Source organism: Pseudophryne corroboree, chromosome 7 (assembly GCF_028390025.1).
Source record: "Pseudophryne corroboree isolate aPseCor3 chromosome 7, aPseCor3.hap2, whole genome shotgun sequence".
NCBI lineage: Eukaryota > Metazoa > Chordata > Amphibia > Anura > Myobatrachidae > Pseudophryne > Pseudophryne corroboree.
In genome coordinates, this window is record NC_086450.1 from 349,971,134 (window position 1) to 349,987,514 (window position 16,381).

The window sequence follows — 16,381 nt, forward strand, 5'->3', positions numbered from 1 at the left end:
CCCTCTCTGGCATCTCTGCCAAGCCCTGTCCCCAGGTGGTGCTCATAGACTAATTAGGGATCCTTCCAGCTTGGATTCCAAAATCACACAAATGTAGAAATATTAGTCTGGGCACTCTGTTCCGCTTAAAATTCAGACTAATTATTGCCACTTATTATTCTGACAGCACCAAGTAGCAGGTTCCACAGTGAGAACACAACAGCTTGTGGGTTGTGGCCTAGGGTTGTCAGATCATCCCTTTAATAAGAGACACATATGAATTACAAAGGTTTAGTGGCTGATTAAAACCAGGGGAAATGCAGACTTAAAGTCAGCCAGCCACAGAATCTGTGTAATTCGTATGTGTGCCTTATGGTGCTTTCACACATGTACACTGCAACAAATTCCCAGGTCTCAACTCCGTGACCATGGTCGAGAGCAGGGTTGCGGAGTTGTTTGCATTAAGACCTACCTAGCTGGAACCTCTTGTACCATCAGCCTGGAGGTCCACGTGTCATAAGCAAATGTGTATCGAACAATTAAGCTCTGACCTGAGGAAGAGCTTATTTGGCGGATGCTCGTGGCAGGGCTGACGGGTTTTGTCGCTAGCGATTACATGGGATTCACAGTGGGATTCACTCACTCCCCCCCCCTCCCTGTCGGACCTGGCATTGGCAAGTGTGTATGGGTACACATTATCAAGTGTGTACCCAGCATTAGCCATTTGTTTTTATTTTCTTGACGTTTAACCTATATAGCCAAATCCACATGAGCATTTAATCATATATACTATATGATATTCACATATAGGGTCTGATTCTGAGTCGCAGGCAAGATGGCTGTAGTTGTGGGCAGCCGTGGAAGCCTGATTTACTACCTTATGATAATGTGATATTACGTAGCTCTAAAGCAGGGGTTCATGCATCTGTAAATGTAAACCTGTACCCCTCATTGATTTTAGGCACGTCACCGCAACTTTCATATGAGCATCTTTCAGATGTTACCAAACTTTGGGGTCTATTCATGTAGCAGAGAAAAGCCCTGTTTTTTTGCGGAAAACGGATTTTCTCTGCCTTCTGCTATTCACACAGCGAGAAGTTCCTGACTTCTCCAGCGGCACCCACTGCTCTGTACCTAAATTGCATCCCCATACTTTAGCAAAGTGAGTGCGATTCATGAAGGAACTGAGTTTTACACTTCTCTATGAAGTTGAGATTCGCCATCTGAGGATGGCACAATCTGAACTTCGCTACTGAGACGGCAGGGAAGCTCAATGCTTCCCTGTTCTCTGCCCAGCACCCATACTGACTCCACGTCCCTGACCTCCCAGCAGCCACTGCACCCTCCTGATAGGTCAGCAGGGGACGCATTCGCAGAGGGATCCGTCGGCTGACTACAGAGGGGAACAGCCAGAAAAGACAGCGCCGCTGGAGCCCTGGATACCAAACTGATGCGATGTATAGGGATAAGTAACAGTTCCTTTTTTGATTTCTTTATGAATAGACCCCTTTGTTTTATTATTGTATTATTATAGATGTTTTTATTGTGTCTTTGTGTACAACCGGCTGTAATAATTTTGTGTACATTTATTGAAAAACAGACATAAAAACATTAAGCCTGTACAAAATAAATAAAAAGATCTATCTTTTGTATTATATGATTAGTCCTATGCTGTATTTCTCTTACGTCCTAGAGGATGCTGTGAACTCCGTAAGGACCATGGGGATAGACGGGCTCTGCAGGAGACATGGGCACTTTAAGAAAGACTTTAGATCTGGTGTGCACTGGTTCCTCCCTCTATTCCCCTCCTCCAGACCTCAGTTTGATACTGTGCCCAGTGGAGACTGGGTGCTTTTCAGAGAGCTCTCCTGAGCTTTTTGACAGAAAGTATATTTGTTAGGTTTTTTATTTTCAGGGAGCCTGCTGGCAACAGACTCCCTGCATCGAGGGACTGAGGGGAGAGAAGTAGACCTACTTCTGTGAGTTTCAAGGCTCTGCTTCTTAGGCTACTGGACACCATTAGCTCCAGAGGGAGTCAGAACACAGGTCTCACCCTGGAGTTCGTCCTGGAGCCGCGACGCCGTCCTCCTCACAGAGCCGGAAGATAGAAGCCGGGTGAGTATGAGAAGAAAAGAAGACTTCAGAGGCGGCAGAAGACTTCATGATCTTCACTGAGGTAACGCACAGCAGTGCAGCTGTGCGCCATTGCTCCCACACACCTCACACACGGCAGTCACTGTAAGGGTGCAGGGCGCAGGGGGGGCGCCCTGGGCAGCAATATAAACCTCATTTCTGGCAAAAGAGATATATATACAGCTAGGCACTGTATATATAAAGAGCCCCCGCCAGTTTTTATTATATTTAAGCGGGACAGAAGCCCGCTGCCGAGGGGGCGGGGCTTCTCCCTCAGCACTCACCAGCGTCATTTTCTCCACAGCACAGCTGAGAGGAAGCTCCCCCGATTCTCCCCTGCTTATCCACGGTGAAAGGGGGTTTCAGAGAAGAGGGGTGGCACATAATTGGCAGCAAATAATAGTATTACAGCGCTACTGGGTAAACACATTGTGTGTTTTTCCTGGGGTATTAGCGCTGGGTGTGTGCTGGCATACTCTCTCTCTGTCTCTCCAAAGGGCCTTGTGGGGGAACTGTCTTCAGATAAGAGGATTCCCTGAGTGTGTGGTGTATCGTTACATGTGTGTCGACATGTCTGAGGTAAAAGGCTCTTCTAAGGAGGAGATGGATCAAATGTGTGTGTGTGGTGTCTCCGTCGACAACGCCGACACCTGACTGGATATGTGGAATTAAGTGCTGAGGTAAATTTATTGCAAAAAAGATTAAAGAACAGACAGGGAATCTACCCATGTCTGTCCCTATGTCGCAGGGACCTTCAGAGTCTCAAAACGCCCACTATCCAAAATAATAGACCCTGATACCGACACGGAGTCTGACTCCAGTGTCGACTACGATGATGCAAAGTTACAGAAAAGTATTCAATATATGATTATTGTAATAAAAGATGTTTTGCATATCACTGATGACCCATCTGTCCCTGACACGAGGGTACACATGTTTAGGGGGAAGAAAGCTGAGATAACATTTCCCCCCTCTCATGAACCTAATGAATTGTGTGAAAAAGAGCGGGAATCTCCAGACAAGAAACTGCAGTTTCCCAAAAGAATTCTCATGGCGTATCCTTTCCCTGCTAGGGCCAGGATACGATGGGAATCCTCCCCTAGGGTGGACAAGGCGTTGACATGTTTACCCAAAAGGTAGCGCTGACATACCAAGATACAGCTACCCTCAGGGATCCTGCAGATAGCATGCAGAAAAATACACACATTCTGGTACACTACTCAGACCGGCGATTGTGTCGGCAGGGGTTTATAGCGCTGTAGCAGCGTGGACAGATACCTTATCAGCGGAGATTGAAACCCTAGATAAGGATACCATGTTATTGACCCTAGGATATATAAAAGATGCTGTCTTATATATAAGACATGCTCAAAGAGACATTGGTCTACTGGGTTCTAGAGTCAACGCTATGTCGATTTCTGCTAGACGTGTCCTGTGGAACATGCAATGGACAGGTGATGCCGACTAAAAGAGGCATATGGAGGTTTTACCTTACAAGGGTGAGGAATTGTGTGGAGAAGGGCTCTCGGACCTGGTCTCCACAGCTATAGCTGGTAAATCTGTTTTTTTGCCTTATATTCCCTCACAGCCTAAGAAAGCACGACATTATCAAATGCAGTCCTTTCGGTCGCAGAAAAACAAGAAAGTACGACGTCCTTTCTTACCAGACGTAAGGGCGCAGGGCACAGCTAGTTCCCAGGAACAGAAGTCCTCCCCGGCCTCTACTAAATCCACCGCATGACGCTGGGGCTCCGCTAAGGGAGTCCGCCCCAGTGGGAGCATGTCTTCGACTCTTCAGCCACATCTGAGTTCACTCACAGGTGGATCCCTGGGCAAAATAAATTGTTTCTCAGGGTTACAAGCTGGAATTCGAAGAGGTGCCTCCTCGCCGGTTTTCCTTATCGGCCCTACCGGCTTCTCCCCCAGAAAGGGAGATAATATTAAATACAATTCACACATTGTATCTCCAACAGGTGGTGCTCAAGGTTCCCCTCCTTCAACAAGGAAGGGGATATTACTCAACCTTGACTGTAGTCCCGAAACCGGACGGTTCGGTCAGACCTATTTTAAAATTAAAATCTCTGAACCTATACTTGAAAAGGTTCAAATTCAAGGTGGATTTGCTCAGAGCGATCATCGCCAGCCTGGAAGGGGGGGATTTTATGGTGTATCTAGACATAAAGGCTGCATACCTTCAAGTTCCCATTTATCCACCCCATCAGGCGTACCTGAGAATTACGGTACAGTATTGTCATTACCAATTTCAGGGTAATTGGCGGAAATGATGGTGCTCCTACGCAAGCAAGGAGTCACAATTATCCCATACTTGGACGATCTCCTGATAAGGGCGAGATCAAAAGAGCAGTTGTTGAACAGCGTGTCACTTTCGCTGAAGGTGTCACAGCAACTCAGCTGGATTCTCAATATCCCGAAGTCACAGTTGGTTCCTATGACTCGTCTGCCCTTTTTGGGTATGATTCTGAATACGGACCAGAAATGAGTTTATCTTCCGATAGAGAAGGCCCAGGAACTAATGACTCTGGTAAAAAAAACCTATTAAAGCCAAAACAGGTGTCAGTGCATCACTGCACTCGGGTCCTGGGAAAGATGGTGGCATCTTAAGGGGCCATTCCCTTCGGCAGGTTCCATGCGAGGACTTTGCAATGGGATCTACGGAACAAGTGGTCCGGATCACATCTACAGATGCATCAGTTAATCACCCTGTCCCCTATGGCCAGGGTGTCTCTCCTATGGTGGCTGCAGAGTGCTCACCTTCTGCAAGGTCGCAGGTTCGCCATCCAGGACTGGATTCTGGTAGCCATGGACGCGAGCCTCTGAGGTGGGGGAGCAGTCACACAGGGAAGAAACTTCCAAGGTCTTTGGGTCAAGTCAAAAAACTTGTATTCAAATCAACATCCTGGAGCTGAGGGCCATATACAACGCCCTTCGGCAAGCGGAAACATTGCTTCGCGACCTACCGGTTCTGATCCAGTCAGACAACATCACTGCAGTGGCTTATGTAAACCGCCAAGGCGGCACAAAGAGCAGAGTGGAAATGGCAGAAGCCACCAGGATTCTCCGCTGGGCGGAAAATCATGTAAGCCCATTTTCAGCAGTTCATTCCGGGAGTGGACAACTGAGAAGCAGACTTCCTCAGCAAACACGACCTGCATCCAAGAGAGGACTTCTTTAGGAAGCCTTCGCACAGATTGCAAGTCAGTGGGAACTGCCACAGATAGACATGATGGCGTCCCGCCTCAACAAGAAGCTACAGAGGTATTGCACCAGGTCAAGAGACCCTCAGGCAGTAGCTGTAGATGCCCTAGTGACACCGTGGGTGTTCCAGTCGGTCTATGTATTTCCCCAAATTCCTCTCATACCCAAGGTGTTGAGAATGGTAGGAGGGAGAGGAATGAGAACAATCCTCATTGTTCCAGATTGGCCACGAAGGACCTGGTATCCGGATCTGCAGGAAATGCTCACAGAAGATCCGTGGCCTCTTCCTCTAAGACAGGACCGGTTGCAACAGGGGCCATGTTTATTCCAAGACTTACCGCGGCTGCGTTGGACGGCATGGCGGTTGAACGCCGGATCCTAGCGGATAAGGGTATTCCGGATGAGGTCATTCCTACGCTAATAAAGGCTAGGAAGGACATGACATCTAAACATTATCACCGTATAAAGCGAAAATATGTTTCTTGGTGTGAGGCCAGGAATGCTCCTACGGAAGAATTCCATCTGGGCCGTTTCCTTCACTTCCTGCAAACTGGAGTGAATTTCGGTCTAAAATTAGGATCTATTAAGGTTCAGATTTCGGCCTTGTCCATTTTCTTTCAAAAGGAATTGGCCTCTCTCCCTGAAGTACAAACTTTTGTGAAGGGAGTACTGCATATTCAGCCTCCTTTTGTACCTCCGGTGACGCCTTGGGACCTTAACGTGGTGTTAAGTTTCATTAAGTCACACTGGTTTGAACCACTTAAAACGGTGGAGTTGAAAAATCTCACTTGGAAGGTGGTCATGTTATTAGCCTTGGCTTCGGCTAGGCGAGTGTCGGAATTAGCGGCTTTATCACATAAAAGCCCCTATATGGTTTTCCATATGGATAGAGCGGAATTGCGGACCCGTCCTCAATTCCTGCCAAAAGTGGTTTCATCCTTTCATATGAACTATTGTGGTGCCTGTGGCTACGCGGGACTGGGAGGATCCCGAGTCCCTTGATGTGGTCAGGGCTGTGAAAATTTACGTGGCCAGATAGGCTACAGTCAGAAAAACAGAAGCACTGTTTGTCATGTATGCAACCAACAAGATTGGTGCCCCTGCTTTAAAGTAGACTATTGCTACTCGGAATGACCCCCAATATACCCATGAAAGGGAAATAAATGGAAAACCATACTGTGAACCAGTCTGAATGCAATGGGTTAACGGTACTGTATTTAGGAATATTACTCACATTATAGTAAGTAAAACATACAGTATGCTCTAAACATGCATTTGAACCACTCTGTCCATCAGTGTGATAATTCAATCAGAATAATTCCCCATCAGTGTGATAATTGAATCAGAATAATTTCACATCAGTGTGATAATTAAATCAGAATAAATTCCTAGAAAACAGGTGGTATATTGATGAAAAAATCTGTGTCCGGATGGTAACGCCAACTAAAAAAGGCTCATTAGGTGGACAAAGTAATATAAAAATTGCAACCGAATTAGATGAATAAATTCATATTTAATTAACAATGGAAAATATTAATACATACAGACAGAAGGTGTGTTAAGAAATACAGAGTGTAGAGGAGGTATAGAAAGAGAGATAGGAGAATTAAAGAGATGGACCCAGGTAAAGAGGGGTAGAGACTGGAACAACTTCAGCATACTTGAAAGATACAGTATAACCAAAACAATCCTAAATGCTATGCGTTTCGCTAATATCACATCCAGTTAAAAAGATTTTTGTAGCTGAATGAATGCTCTTGTATCTGTTGCAGAGCCGTAACTAGGTGGGTGCCTTGCCCACAGCGCTTATGCTCTGTGGGCACACCGTCAGGCAGCACATCAGCAGGGTCGCTCACCACCGCCGCTACCTGCGGCGCTGCCCGCTGTCATGTATGTAGTGGTGTGCTCGGCTCCTTCTACATACCACTACATACAAAACAGCGAGCAGCAGCGCAGCTTACCCCTGCATGCTCCGCCCCCTCCTGGCTTACACTGTTTGCGCCCACAGTGTCTGCTGGGAGAGACGTGTGATGTCTCTCTCACAATCTAGCCTGCTCCCACAGTACCCTGCCACTGAGTTTGGGCGGGGAAGGGGGGAAGTGGACAGTCCAGTCCCCAATGGCAGCGTGTGCTCAGCACAGGCACCAGCATCACAACGTGGCTAAACATTCGGTCTTTCCCTCACCCTGCAATACTGTAAGTGCATTGATCGATTGCAGGGAGGATGGGGGGGAGGGGCAGTTGAGCTATCAAGAAGGGTTAGGTTATTGTATAAAAAAGGGGACTCTGCTGCTGTAATGTGTAAAAAGGGGACTCTGCCTGCCGTTATGTGTAAAAAGGGGAACTCTGCTGCTGTAATGTGTAGAAAAGGGGGACTCCGCCTGCCATTATGTGTAAAAAGGGGGACTCTGCTGCTGTAATGTGTAAAAAGGGGGACTTTGCTGCTGTAATGTGTAAAAAGGGGAACTCTGCTGCTCTAATGTGTAAAAAAGGGGGACTCTGTCTGCCTAATGTGTAGAAAAGGGGGACTCTGCCTGCCGTAATGTGTAAAAAGGGGGACTCTGCTGCTGTAATGTGTAAAAAAGGGGACTCTGCCTGCCGTTATGTGTAAAAAAGGGGGACTCTGCCTGCCGTTATGTGCAAAAGGGGGACTCTGCCAACCGTAATGTGTAAAAGGAAGCTCTGTGGCCACGCCTCTTCCCCATGAAGCCACGCCCCTATATATATTTTTTTGGGGGGTTGCCGATGTTGTTTGTTGCACACAGCGCTAAAATGTCTAGTTATAGCACTGATCTGTTGTCAGTAATGTCTGCAAAGGATAGATAAAACTGGATATCGTGTCCCTCAGTGGCTTTACTGACATACAGTACTGCTGTGTTGGTAAATATCTCCTGCCCCAAAAGGTCACAAACTTCTTTCAAATGTACAGTATCAATTCTGATAAGTTTGATCTAAGCTACAGTACATGCCCACCTATTAATAGAATGTACACACAGATGTTCAGGTGTTTGGAATTAGGGTGTGCAGTCTAGCCCCCCCCCCATATTCTATATTGTGTACATGCGTACACTTGAAGGCGGAGACTCCATCCCCCTCCCACCTGTCCATGGTGTTTTTAATTAACAAAGGCACTATGATGGTAAGTCCTGATTAAATGTATACAAATGATGATGAGGTCACCTGGACGCAGTGGGTGGGCCCATATGTCTTTTGGCCGAAAATTATGCCAAGCACCTCATTTTTGCTCTATGTTAAACTGCAGAGTTTACTTTTATTATCGTCATTAACAGTGCTTGATGCCTAGGGGTACACTTGCAATGCTCATCTTTCTGTGTGGAACTACAAGTCTCAACATGGTAGCACCTCTCATTATATTTGGAATTAGGGAGTGCAGTCCAGCTCCCCATACCCCCCCCCCTCCCCTGATGTTCAGATTAGCAACAATTGTTCATCATTTTTTTCTAATCAAGCTAATCCCCATGTGTGTACTGCCCTTACCTTTTAAGAATAAACTTGTGAATGTATCCAGTATCATACTCATATAAGGAAACATTTATTAGGTGTAATTGTCATTTAAGGTTGCAGCAATACTGGTACTTTATATTTCAGTTGTGAAAGGTTTTTGGATATATCAATACTGAATGCAAGGAAAATATTAACTTTACGTGATGATTGTCAATGTTTTTTCTTTTAGCTGGTCCTCAAACATGGCAACTATCCTCCATTGATGCAAAGCAAATCATGGACCTTGGCTGCTCCTTTCAAAGACCAACGATTTTGCCGCAATCCCAGCAACTGTATCGCAAATAATTATTCGCCTACAGCACGTGACCTGAAGTTTGCAGAGATATCAAAGGATATAATGTCTCCAAGACCAAATACGGCAAAGATTTCACAAAGGAACAAAGTGTCAATGTGTATCCTTTCATAATACTGTATCACAAAGTATATGTATTGTATAAAATAGTGACCATTTTGTGCAAATGGAGTATTTAAAATAACAATAATAGTATTTAATTGGGAATTCTGGTTCCAGGTTTAGTTGCAAAACCATATGACCACTAAAACCGTATGACCACCAGAATATTTGACAGGTATCTTATCTTGCTGGTGTTGCAGTAAGTAATAATATTTTGCATTAAAAAAAAACCCACACAAGATACACAATAAGCTTAATTAAAAATAGAACTTAGCATTTGGGTTGTATTTTTTTTTTTTTTTTTACACTATAGTTAGTGAATTGCGTGAGTAAACAGTCTTGTTTTTGAAGGGATCTGGAATGACGGTCTTTCAAACTGCGTGGTAGAGAGTTCCATAGATTTGGAGCCGCAAAGCTAAAAGCTCATCCAGATAAATTAAAGAACATTCTAGGTACTGCAAATATCCCTTCATCTACAGGTTGCAGTAGGTGAGCGGGGGCAGAAGGGATCAGAAACTACTTCTGTTACTTTGGACAATGGTCATGTAGGTCTTTGAAAGTCAGTAAGCCAATCTTGAAATAGAGTCGCCAGCGAAGGGAGTAGAGAATGGGTGTTCTGTGGCTGCAATGGTAGTTGTATAGGGGGGTTGGGTGTCAGCAGTCAGGATGCTGGCAGTCAGAATAATGACTGCTTGAAGTACTGACAGGAACAGTGTTGGTAACAGGGCCGGTTCAGGGGCTTTTTGCGCCCCGGGCGGAAATAGGTGCGTGGCTTCATACAGGGGGCGTGGTCAGTTACGCCCCCTGTACAGTAGTAGCGCCGCTGAAATGATGTGCGGTGCGCGATGACGTCATTGCACACCGCACAGCAAAGGTCCTCTCCACGAAGGAAAACTAGACGCTACACGTCTAGTTCCCTTCGTGGAGAGGACCTTTGCTGTGCGGTGCGCAATGACGTCAACGCGCACCGCGCATTATTACAGTAAGGGTCCTCTCCACGAAGGGAAACTAGACGCATAGCGTCTAGTTTCCCTTCACAGCGGGCAGCCCACGAAGGGAAACTAGACGCGGGCAGCGGCAGCGGGGGGCACAGCAGCAGCGGGTCTTGCCATGGTGCAGCGCCCTCCGGAAGGCGGCGCCCCAGGCAAAAGTCCTGCATGCCCGTGGCAAGATCCGCTACTGGTTGGTAAGTATCCCTAATCCTAAACCTCCCCCTAACCATAACCCTGCCCCCTCCTGCAGACTAACCATAACTTCCCCTTCCCGCAGCCTAACCCTGACTCTCCCTCCCTGCAGCCTAAACCTAACCCTAACTTCCCCACTATAATTTAATGTTCTGGATTCTGGCTGTCGGCATTCTGACAGTTGTCGGCATTCTGACTGGTATTCTGAGTGCCGGGATACCGAATGCCGGGATCCTAGCTACATCTCATACAGACTTGTTTCACTTTGTACGGGAATAGCCAGTTACCAGAGCAATGGGGTTTGGTGGGGCAATAAGGTCTGGATCCAGGAGATGTTCTAAAAACTTTTGTCTGTGCCTACTACCCTAGTATTTGCTGGGAATCTTATCTCTTCTCTGGCACTTTAGCTGCTTTGGAAATACAGTGTGTCGCTCATGGTGATAGGCATAGGCGTGTGCAGGGGGGGTGCCTGGTGCGCACAGGCACCCCCTAATGTCTGGCACCCGATCTCACATGCCTGATGCAGCGAGCAGGCTGATTACTGTCTCCTCTGCGCTGCACCCTGTCAGGACTGCATTACTGACCAGATGCCTGGGTTAATCAAGGGTGCCACTGCCACCGGCTTTCAAACTCCCGGCTCCACCTCCATGTACAAAAACAGCATGATGTGACGTGATTATGTCATGCTGCTCACACGCCCACCCATCACACCCGCCACATGCCCACCTCTCTCCTATGCTATGCCAACGCCAGCCACTGATGAGGATCAGCTTGCAGCCAGCGTTCCTCTTAGGAAGACAAATTCAATACTGGCAGGCGGTCTGCAGCAGCATTGACACGTCACTCGTTTTTCCAGCAGCAGCAGTACTAGTCTGCGACTGTCAGTGTCAGTGAGTGACTGACTTGTAAGTAAGGTGCTGCAGCTTGCAGGGGAAAGAGAGGGGGAGCCAGACCAGGCTGAGGAGGAGCAGTGTAATTGCAGTTAGTGCCATCAGGGGTGTTTGTTTGGTGCACACCACAACATCTGACAATGTATCTGCATTATTAGGATTGGTACAAGGGTGGATATTTATATTGTGTTGACCGTCAATAGATGGTGCTAGACATACCCAAAAGGCAGTGCTAGACACACCCCTCCGACGGTGCACCCCCTAATAAAATGTGCTGCGCACGCCTATGGTGATAGGCTTGTTTCTTGGAAAGGGTTAACTAGATGTATTGCATAGATTTCTCTGCAGAGATGTGTGACATCATCTGGTAGAAAATTGAATTAATGTTTTATAAGTATCCCCTTAAATACTTTTCACGTGTATCTGCCTCAAGCTGAATAATTAAAGGAAACAAAAAAAATTGTGCCCCAAGCCAAAATCTTTTCTCTTGATACCTTCATCTTCAGTAATATTGCTTACAATGTGTGCTCTTGAGAGCTATAATTTTTTTTCCCCATAACATGAGCAGCAAATTCAATCTACAACTTTGGTTGGGAATATGCACTTTATTAATCTACACTGCAGCCATCGATCAAAGTCAAATTTATGTCTGCTTTATACAATGTAGGTGTGAAAGCACAGAATCATAGAATAATAAAGACAATAGAAAAAATACAATATTTTATGTCCAAACAGCATATTAGTAATAAAGCACTGACATATTACACAGTGCTGTACATTGGGTGGAGGATCATAGCACAAACAACTAACAATATAACGTAAAACATAAGGTAAAGATGGCCCTCACCATATGAGCTTACTGCCTGAGAGGTGTGAGGATCATTGATACATTAGACAGTGGAATGTTACTTAAATAATAGGCTATATGCATCATGCATGATAATTACTCTTACATTGTCAGCATGACTAATTATTGGAGGCAGTAAACAACTGCCAGCCTCATGCAAACGCTTTCAATGGTTTACTGCTCTCCCCTTGTAACGCTGCCGATGTTGCAGTCCTCCTCCCCACTATGAAATCTGGAGTTAGAGACCTGACTTAAGGTGGTCATCATGTTGGACATTAATTAGGTCATTTTAGACCCAAACTGATTCCAAATCCCAGAACAAAGCTGGGAATGGATTCTAAATGAACCACATCAGACCATGCATTTGTTTATCATCTGCATTTGTTTATCATCTCTAGCTTTGTCAACTCCTGACCTTCTGTCCAAGCACTCACCATTCCAATATTTTAGATTGAGCTACTGTATATATGTCATACTTGCCTACCTGACCCTCTCCATGAGGGAGAAAATGCTCTGTTCCTGGACTTTCCTGGTAATGTATGATTGCCATCACCTATGGTGAAACACCTTTCTTATCAATTAACTAGCTTACCACAGGTGATGGCAATCATACATTACCAGGAAAGTCCAGGAACAGAGCATCATGGAGAGGGTCAGGTAGGCAAGTATGATATATGTTTATATACTGTATAGAGATGTAGTTAGGCCATACTTGCCTACCTGACCCTCTCCATGAGGGAGAAAATGTTCTGTTCCTGGACTTTCCCGGTAATGTATGATTGCCATCACCTGTGGTGAGCTAGTTAATTGATAAGAAAGGTGTTTCACCACAGGTGATGGCAATCATACATTTACCAGGAAAGTCCAGGAACAGAGCATTTTCTCCCTCATGGAGAGGGTCAGGTAGGCAAGTATGAGTTAGGCTCATCCTGGCTGCAGATAATCACACCTGCGACTAGTTTGCCGCGGCTGCCAGAAATTTACACTGGTGATATTTTACTGGGAAATAGTGGCCATAAAATGTTTTCTATCACTGCTACTATAAGTGACAGCCCTATTGCCACTTGTTAATAAATACTATCAGTCTAAGTAGCGTCAATCCAACTCTTTGGTTTTTTCTACTTTTCATTAGTCTTAAGCATACCATGGTGCTCTTTACATGCTGTGCTGCCTGCTGAAGATGGGTCACATCCTCAGTCCAAAATGGGTATTTTGAACCCAGGCAGTTATAGGCCACTCCACAGAGCAATAAGCCCCAGACAGACAGCCACTCATCTATCAGTATTTTATTATCTCCTATGTTGGGCATATAGGTACAGATGTGTCCTCATACATCTAACCTCAAGACGCCATGCATTGCGATATGCCTGGTGGGAGTGAGCCAACAGTTCCCGGACAGCTCTGCTAACGTCGGGCATCTTTATTTGCAGAAAATATTTTCGCTATGCAAATATGACACACAAGCAGCTTCTGCTGATTAAAATGACATGCGGCATGCCTATATTCTGCGGGCAACTGCTGCTGTATCTGCATACGAAATGCTACATTTACAATGTTTTCCTGGAAAGCACTGTAATGTAGCATTTCATATTCAGATACTGCACAGCTGCAGTAGCACACAGAATATAGGCATGCCTCATATCAGTTTAATCAGCAGTAGCTGCTTGTGTGCCCTGTTCACATAGTGATGCGAATAAGACGCATATTACTATACTGAACTTTACATAATATTTAGCTACTGTATTAGTGTTAGAAGTTCATAATTAACCACCAAGTAGAATAACTGCCTTCTTATCTCCATGCTGTATCCACACGGAACAAAACTTGATTCCCAGCTGAGAAGCCAGTACAGAAAATTATGACCACATTCTATACAGTATTTTGGAACTGATTATTATTATTATTATTATTATCCTTTATTTATATGGCGCCACAAGGGTTCCGCAGCGCCCAATTACAGAGTACATATGCACATAATCAAAACAGGAAAACAGTGACTTACAGTTGAAGACAATTTAGGACAAGTACAGGTTAACTAAGCGTAACTACACCAGTAAATGACAGAGATAAGTTCCAGGTGGCCAAAAAACTGCATGATTTGGGCAGTTGAGGATTATTAAAGTAAGAAAAGGATAAGCACATGAGGGAAGAGGGCCCTGCTCGTGAGAGCTTACATTCTCACTGTTTGCACAGACAATATACCGTATACTGGGGGTCATTCAGACCCGATCACTGCTGTGCAAAAACGCACAGCAGCGATCAGGTCTGAACTGCACATGCGCCGGCACCGCAGTGCAGCGGCGCATGCCAGACAGCCAACGGCTGTCTTAGGCTAGCGATCGCCTCTGTCGGAGGCGGTCGCCGGGCGGGAGAGGGCGGGCCGGCGGCATTTGTCTGCCATTTAACGGGAGCAGTCCGGGCAACGCAGGTGTGCCTTGACCGTTGGGGGAGCGGTCCGCGACTGCTGCGTGAATTCACGCAGCAGATGCGACCCCCACAGCGACGGGTAGCTCCCAACCAGCGCGCAGGAGCTTGCGTTGGCTGGGAGCTACTCCTACAGTACAAAAGCATTACCGCTGTGCGATGCTCTTGTACTTGTGCGATGAGGCAGGGACTGACATGCGGGGCAGACTAGCCCTGTGCTGGGCGTCCCCCTGCATGTCAAGGAAGCTGATCGTGGATGTCCTAAATTTAGCACATCTACGATCAGGTCTGAATCACCCCCACTATACCTAATATAGATCAATAAATCTTTGACTAGTTCCCCAGTGATTTTCTTGTGCTGTGTTCATTTTTAAAAGCAATACGAGGAAATGGTAAGAAGAGACTGGCTGCAGTGCCTGTTAGTCTGGGTCCTTTCTGTGCATTGCCGTGTCACGCATATGCAACTGCTCTGGATTCTCGGACCTTGACTTCCAGATGCAGTTTGAAAGGGAGGTATTCTATATACCGGTACACACTATACCGACTAATGGAATACGGACAACAAAAAAACGAAACCCATTATACTGACAAAAAATACATTAAAAATAGTAAAAGTAAATAAATTCAACAATAGAGAAACTTAAAAAAAAGTTAGAAAAACAGTGAATTATAGATGCAAAAATCCTTCATTTTAATAATAGAGCATTTTGTGCTGTGAATTGTTTCTACTGTCACCATTCTGAGAGGGTGATATTTATAGGAGCACAGCTGTAGGCACATGTAAACTGATGTCCTTGTCATACCTTACTCCCCCATGTGCATAAGGAAGGCATCGTCGGTGGTGGACGGCAAATCACAGCAAATGCCAGTCTTGATAAATAGGAAAAAGTTTAAAAATGTGTTTTTCAATGCATTTAGTGCCCTTCTCCCATTGCTAAATAGATCCCTATAGGGCCTATTTATCAAGCAGGTTTTCCCCAGCCTGTCTTCACTGCCAACACCCCAGGAGGCAGCAACAACCACTCAGAAACACACTTTTCTCCCCCGGCATTCACTTCCAACACTCCAAGAGGTGGAGTACCCCGGCCCACACTGTCCTCCCCTGCTTTCACTTCCAACACTCCAGCAGTACCCAGACCCACACTGTTCTCCTCCAGCTTTCACTTCCAACACTCCAGCAGGTGGAGCAACCAGATCCACACTGTCGTCCCCCTCAGTGGCGGAACTTGCGAGCGGTGGGCCCAGGTGCAACAAAATGCTTTGGGCCCCCCCATCATCCCGTCCAAGTCCACCCCCTCACCCCTGGAGAGGATCTGATGAGCGGAACCTGCTCAGGGCCAGGGAGATGGATACCCAGCAACAGTGCCGTAACTAGACATTTTAGCGCTGTGCGCAAGAAACGGCATCGGAGCCACCCCTATGTAAAACAGGGGCAGTGCGTGCTATAGGCGCGTGAAAAATATATGGGCGTGGCTTCATGGGGAATGGGTGTGGCCACAAAATAATATCAATTCATATAACGGTGCACAGTAGTCTCCAATATTCAAATTACGCTGCACAGTTGCACCACTATACCAGTTAGAGCCCCTTTTACACATTACAGCGGACAGATTCTCCTTATTACACATTACGGCAGAGTCCCCTTTTTTACACATTATAGCACACAGTCTTTTTACACATTACGGCAGACAGTGTCCACTTTTTACACATTATGGCAGACAGCATTCCCTTTTTTACACATTACAGCAGACAGCGTCCCCTTTTTTACACATTATGGCAGACAGCGTCC

General features: G+C 45.9%; 1 protein-coding gene across 1 annotated transcript in view; it reads left to right on the forward strand.

The window, feature by feature from the left end:
- DNAH3 (dynein axonemal heavy chain 3) overlaps window positions 1–16,381 on the forward strand; it is a 952,415-nt gene that overhangs the window by 182,682 nt on the left and 753,352 nt on the right. The window contains exon 3 of the mRNA XM_063934423.1: window positions 9,023–9,245. Within this exon, the coding sequence (XP_063790493.1) occupies window positions 9,023–9,245 (223 nt within the window). The remainder of the gene's footprint in view (window positions 1–9,022; window positions 9,246–16,381) is intronic.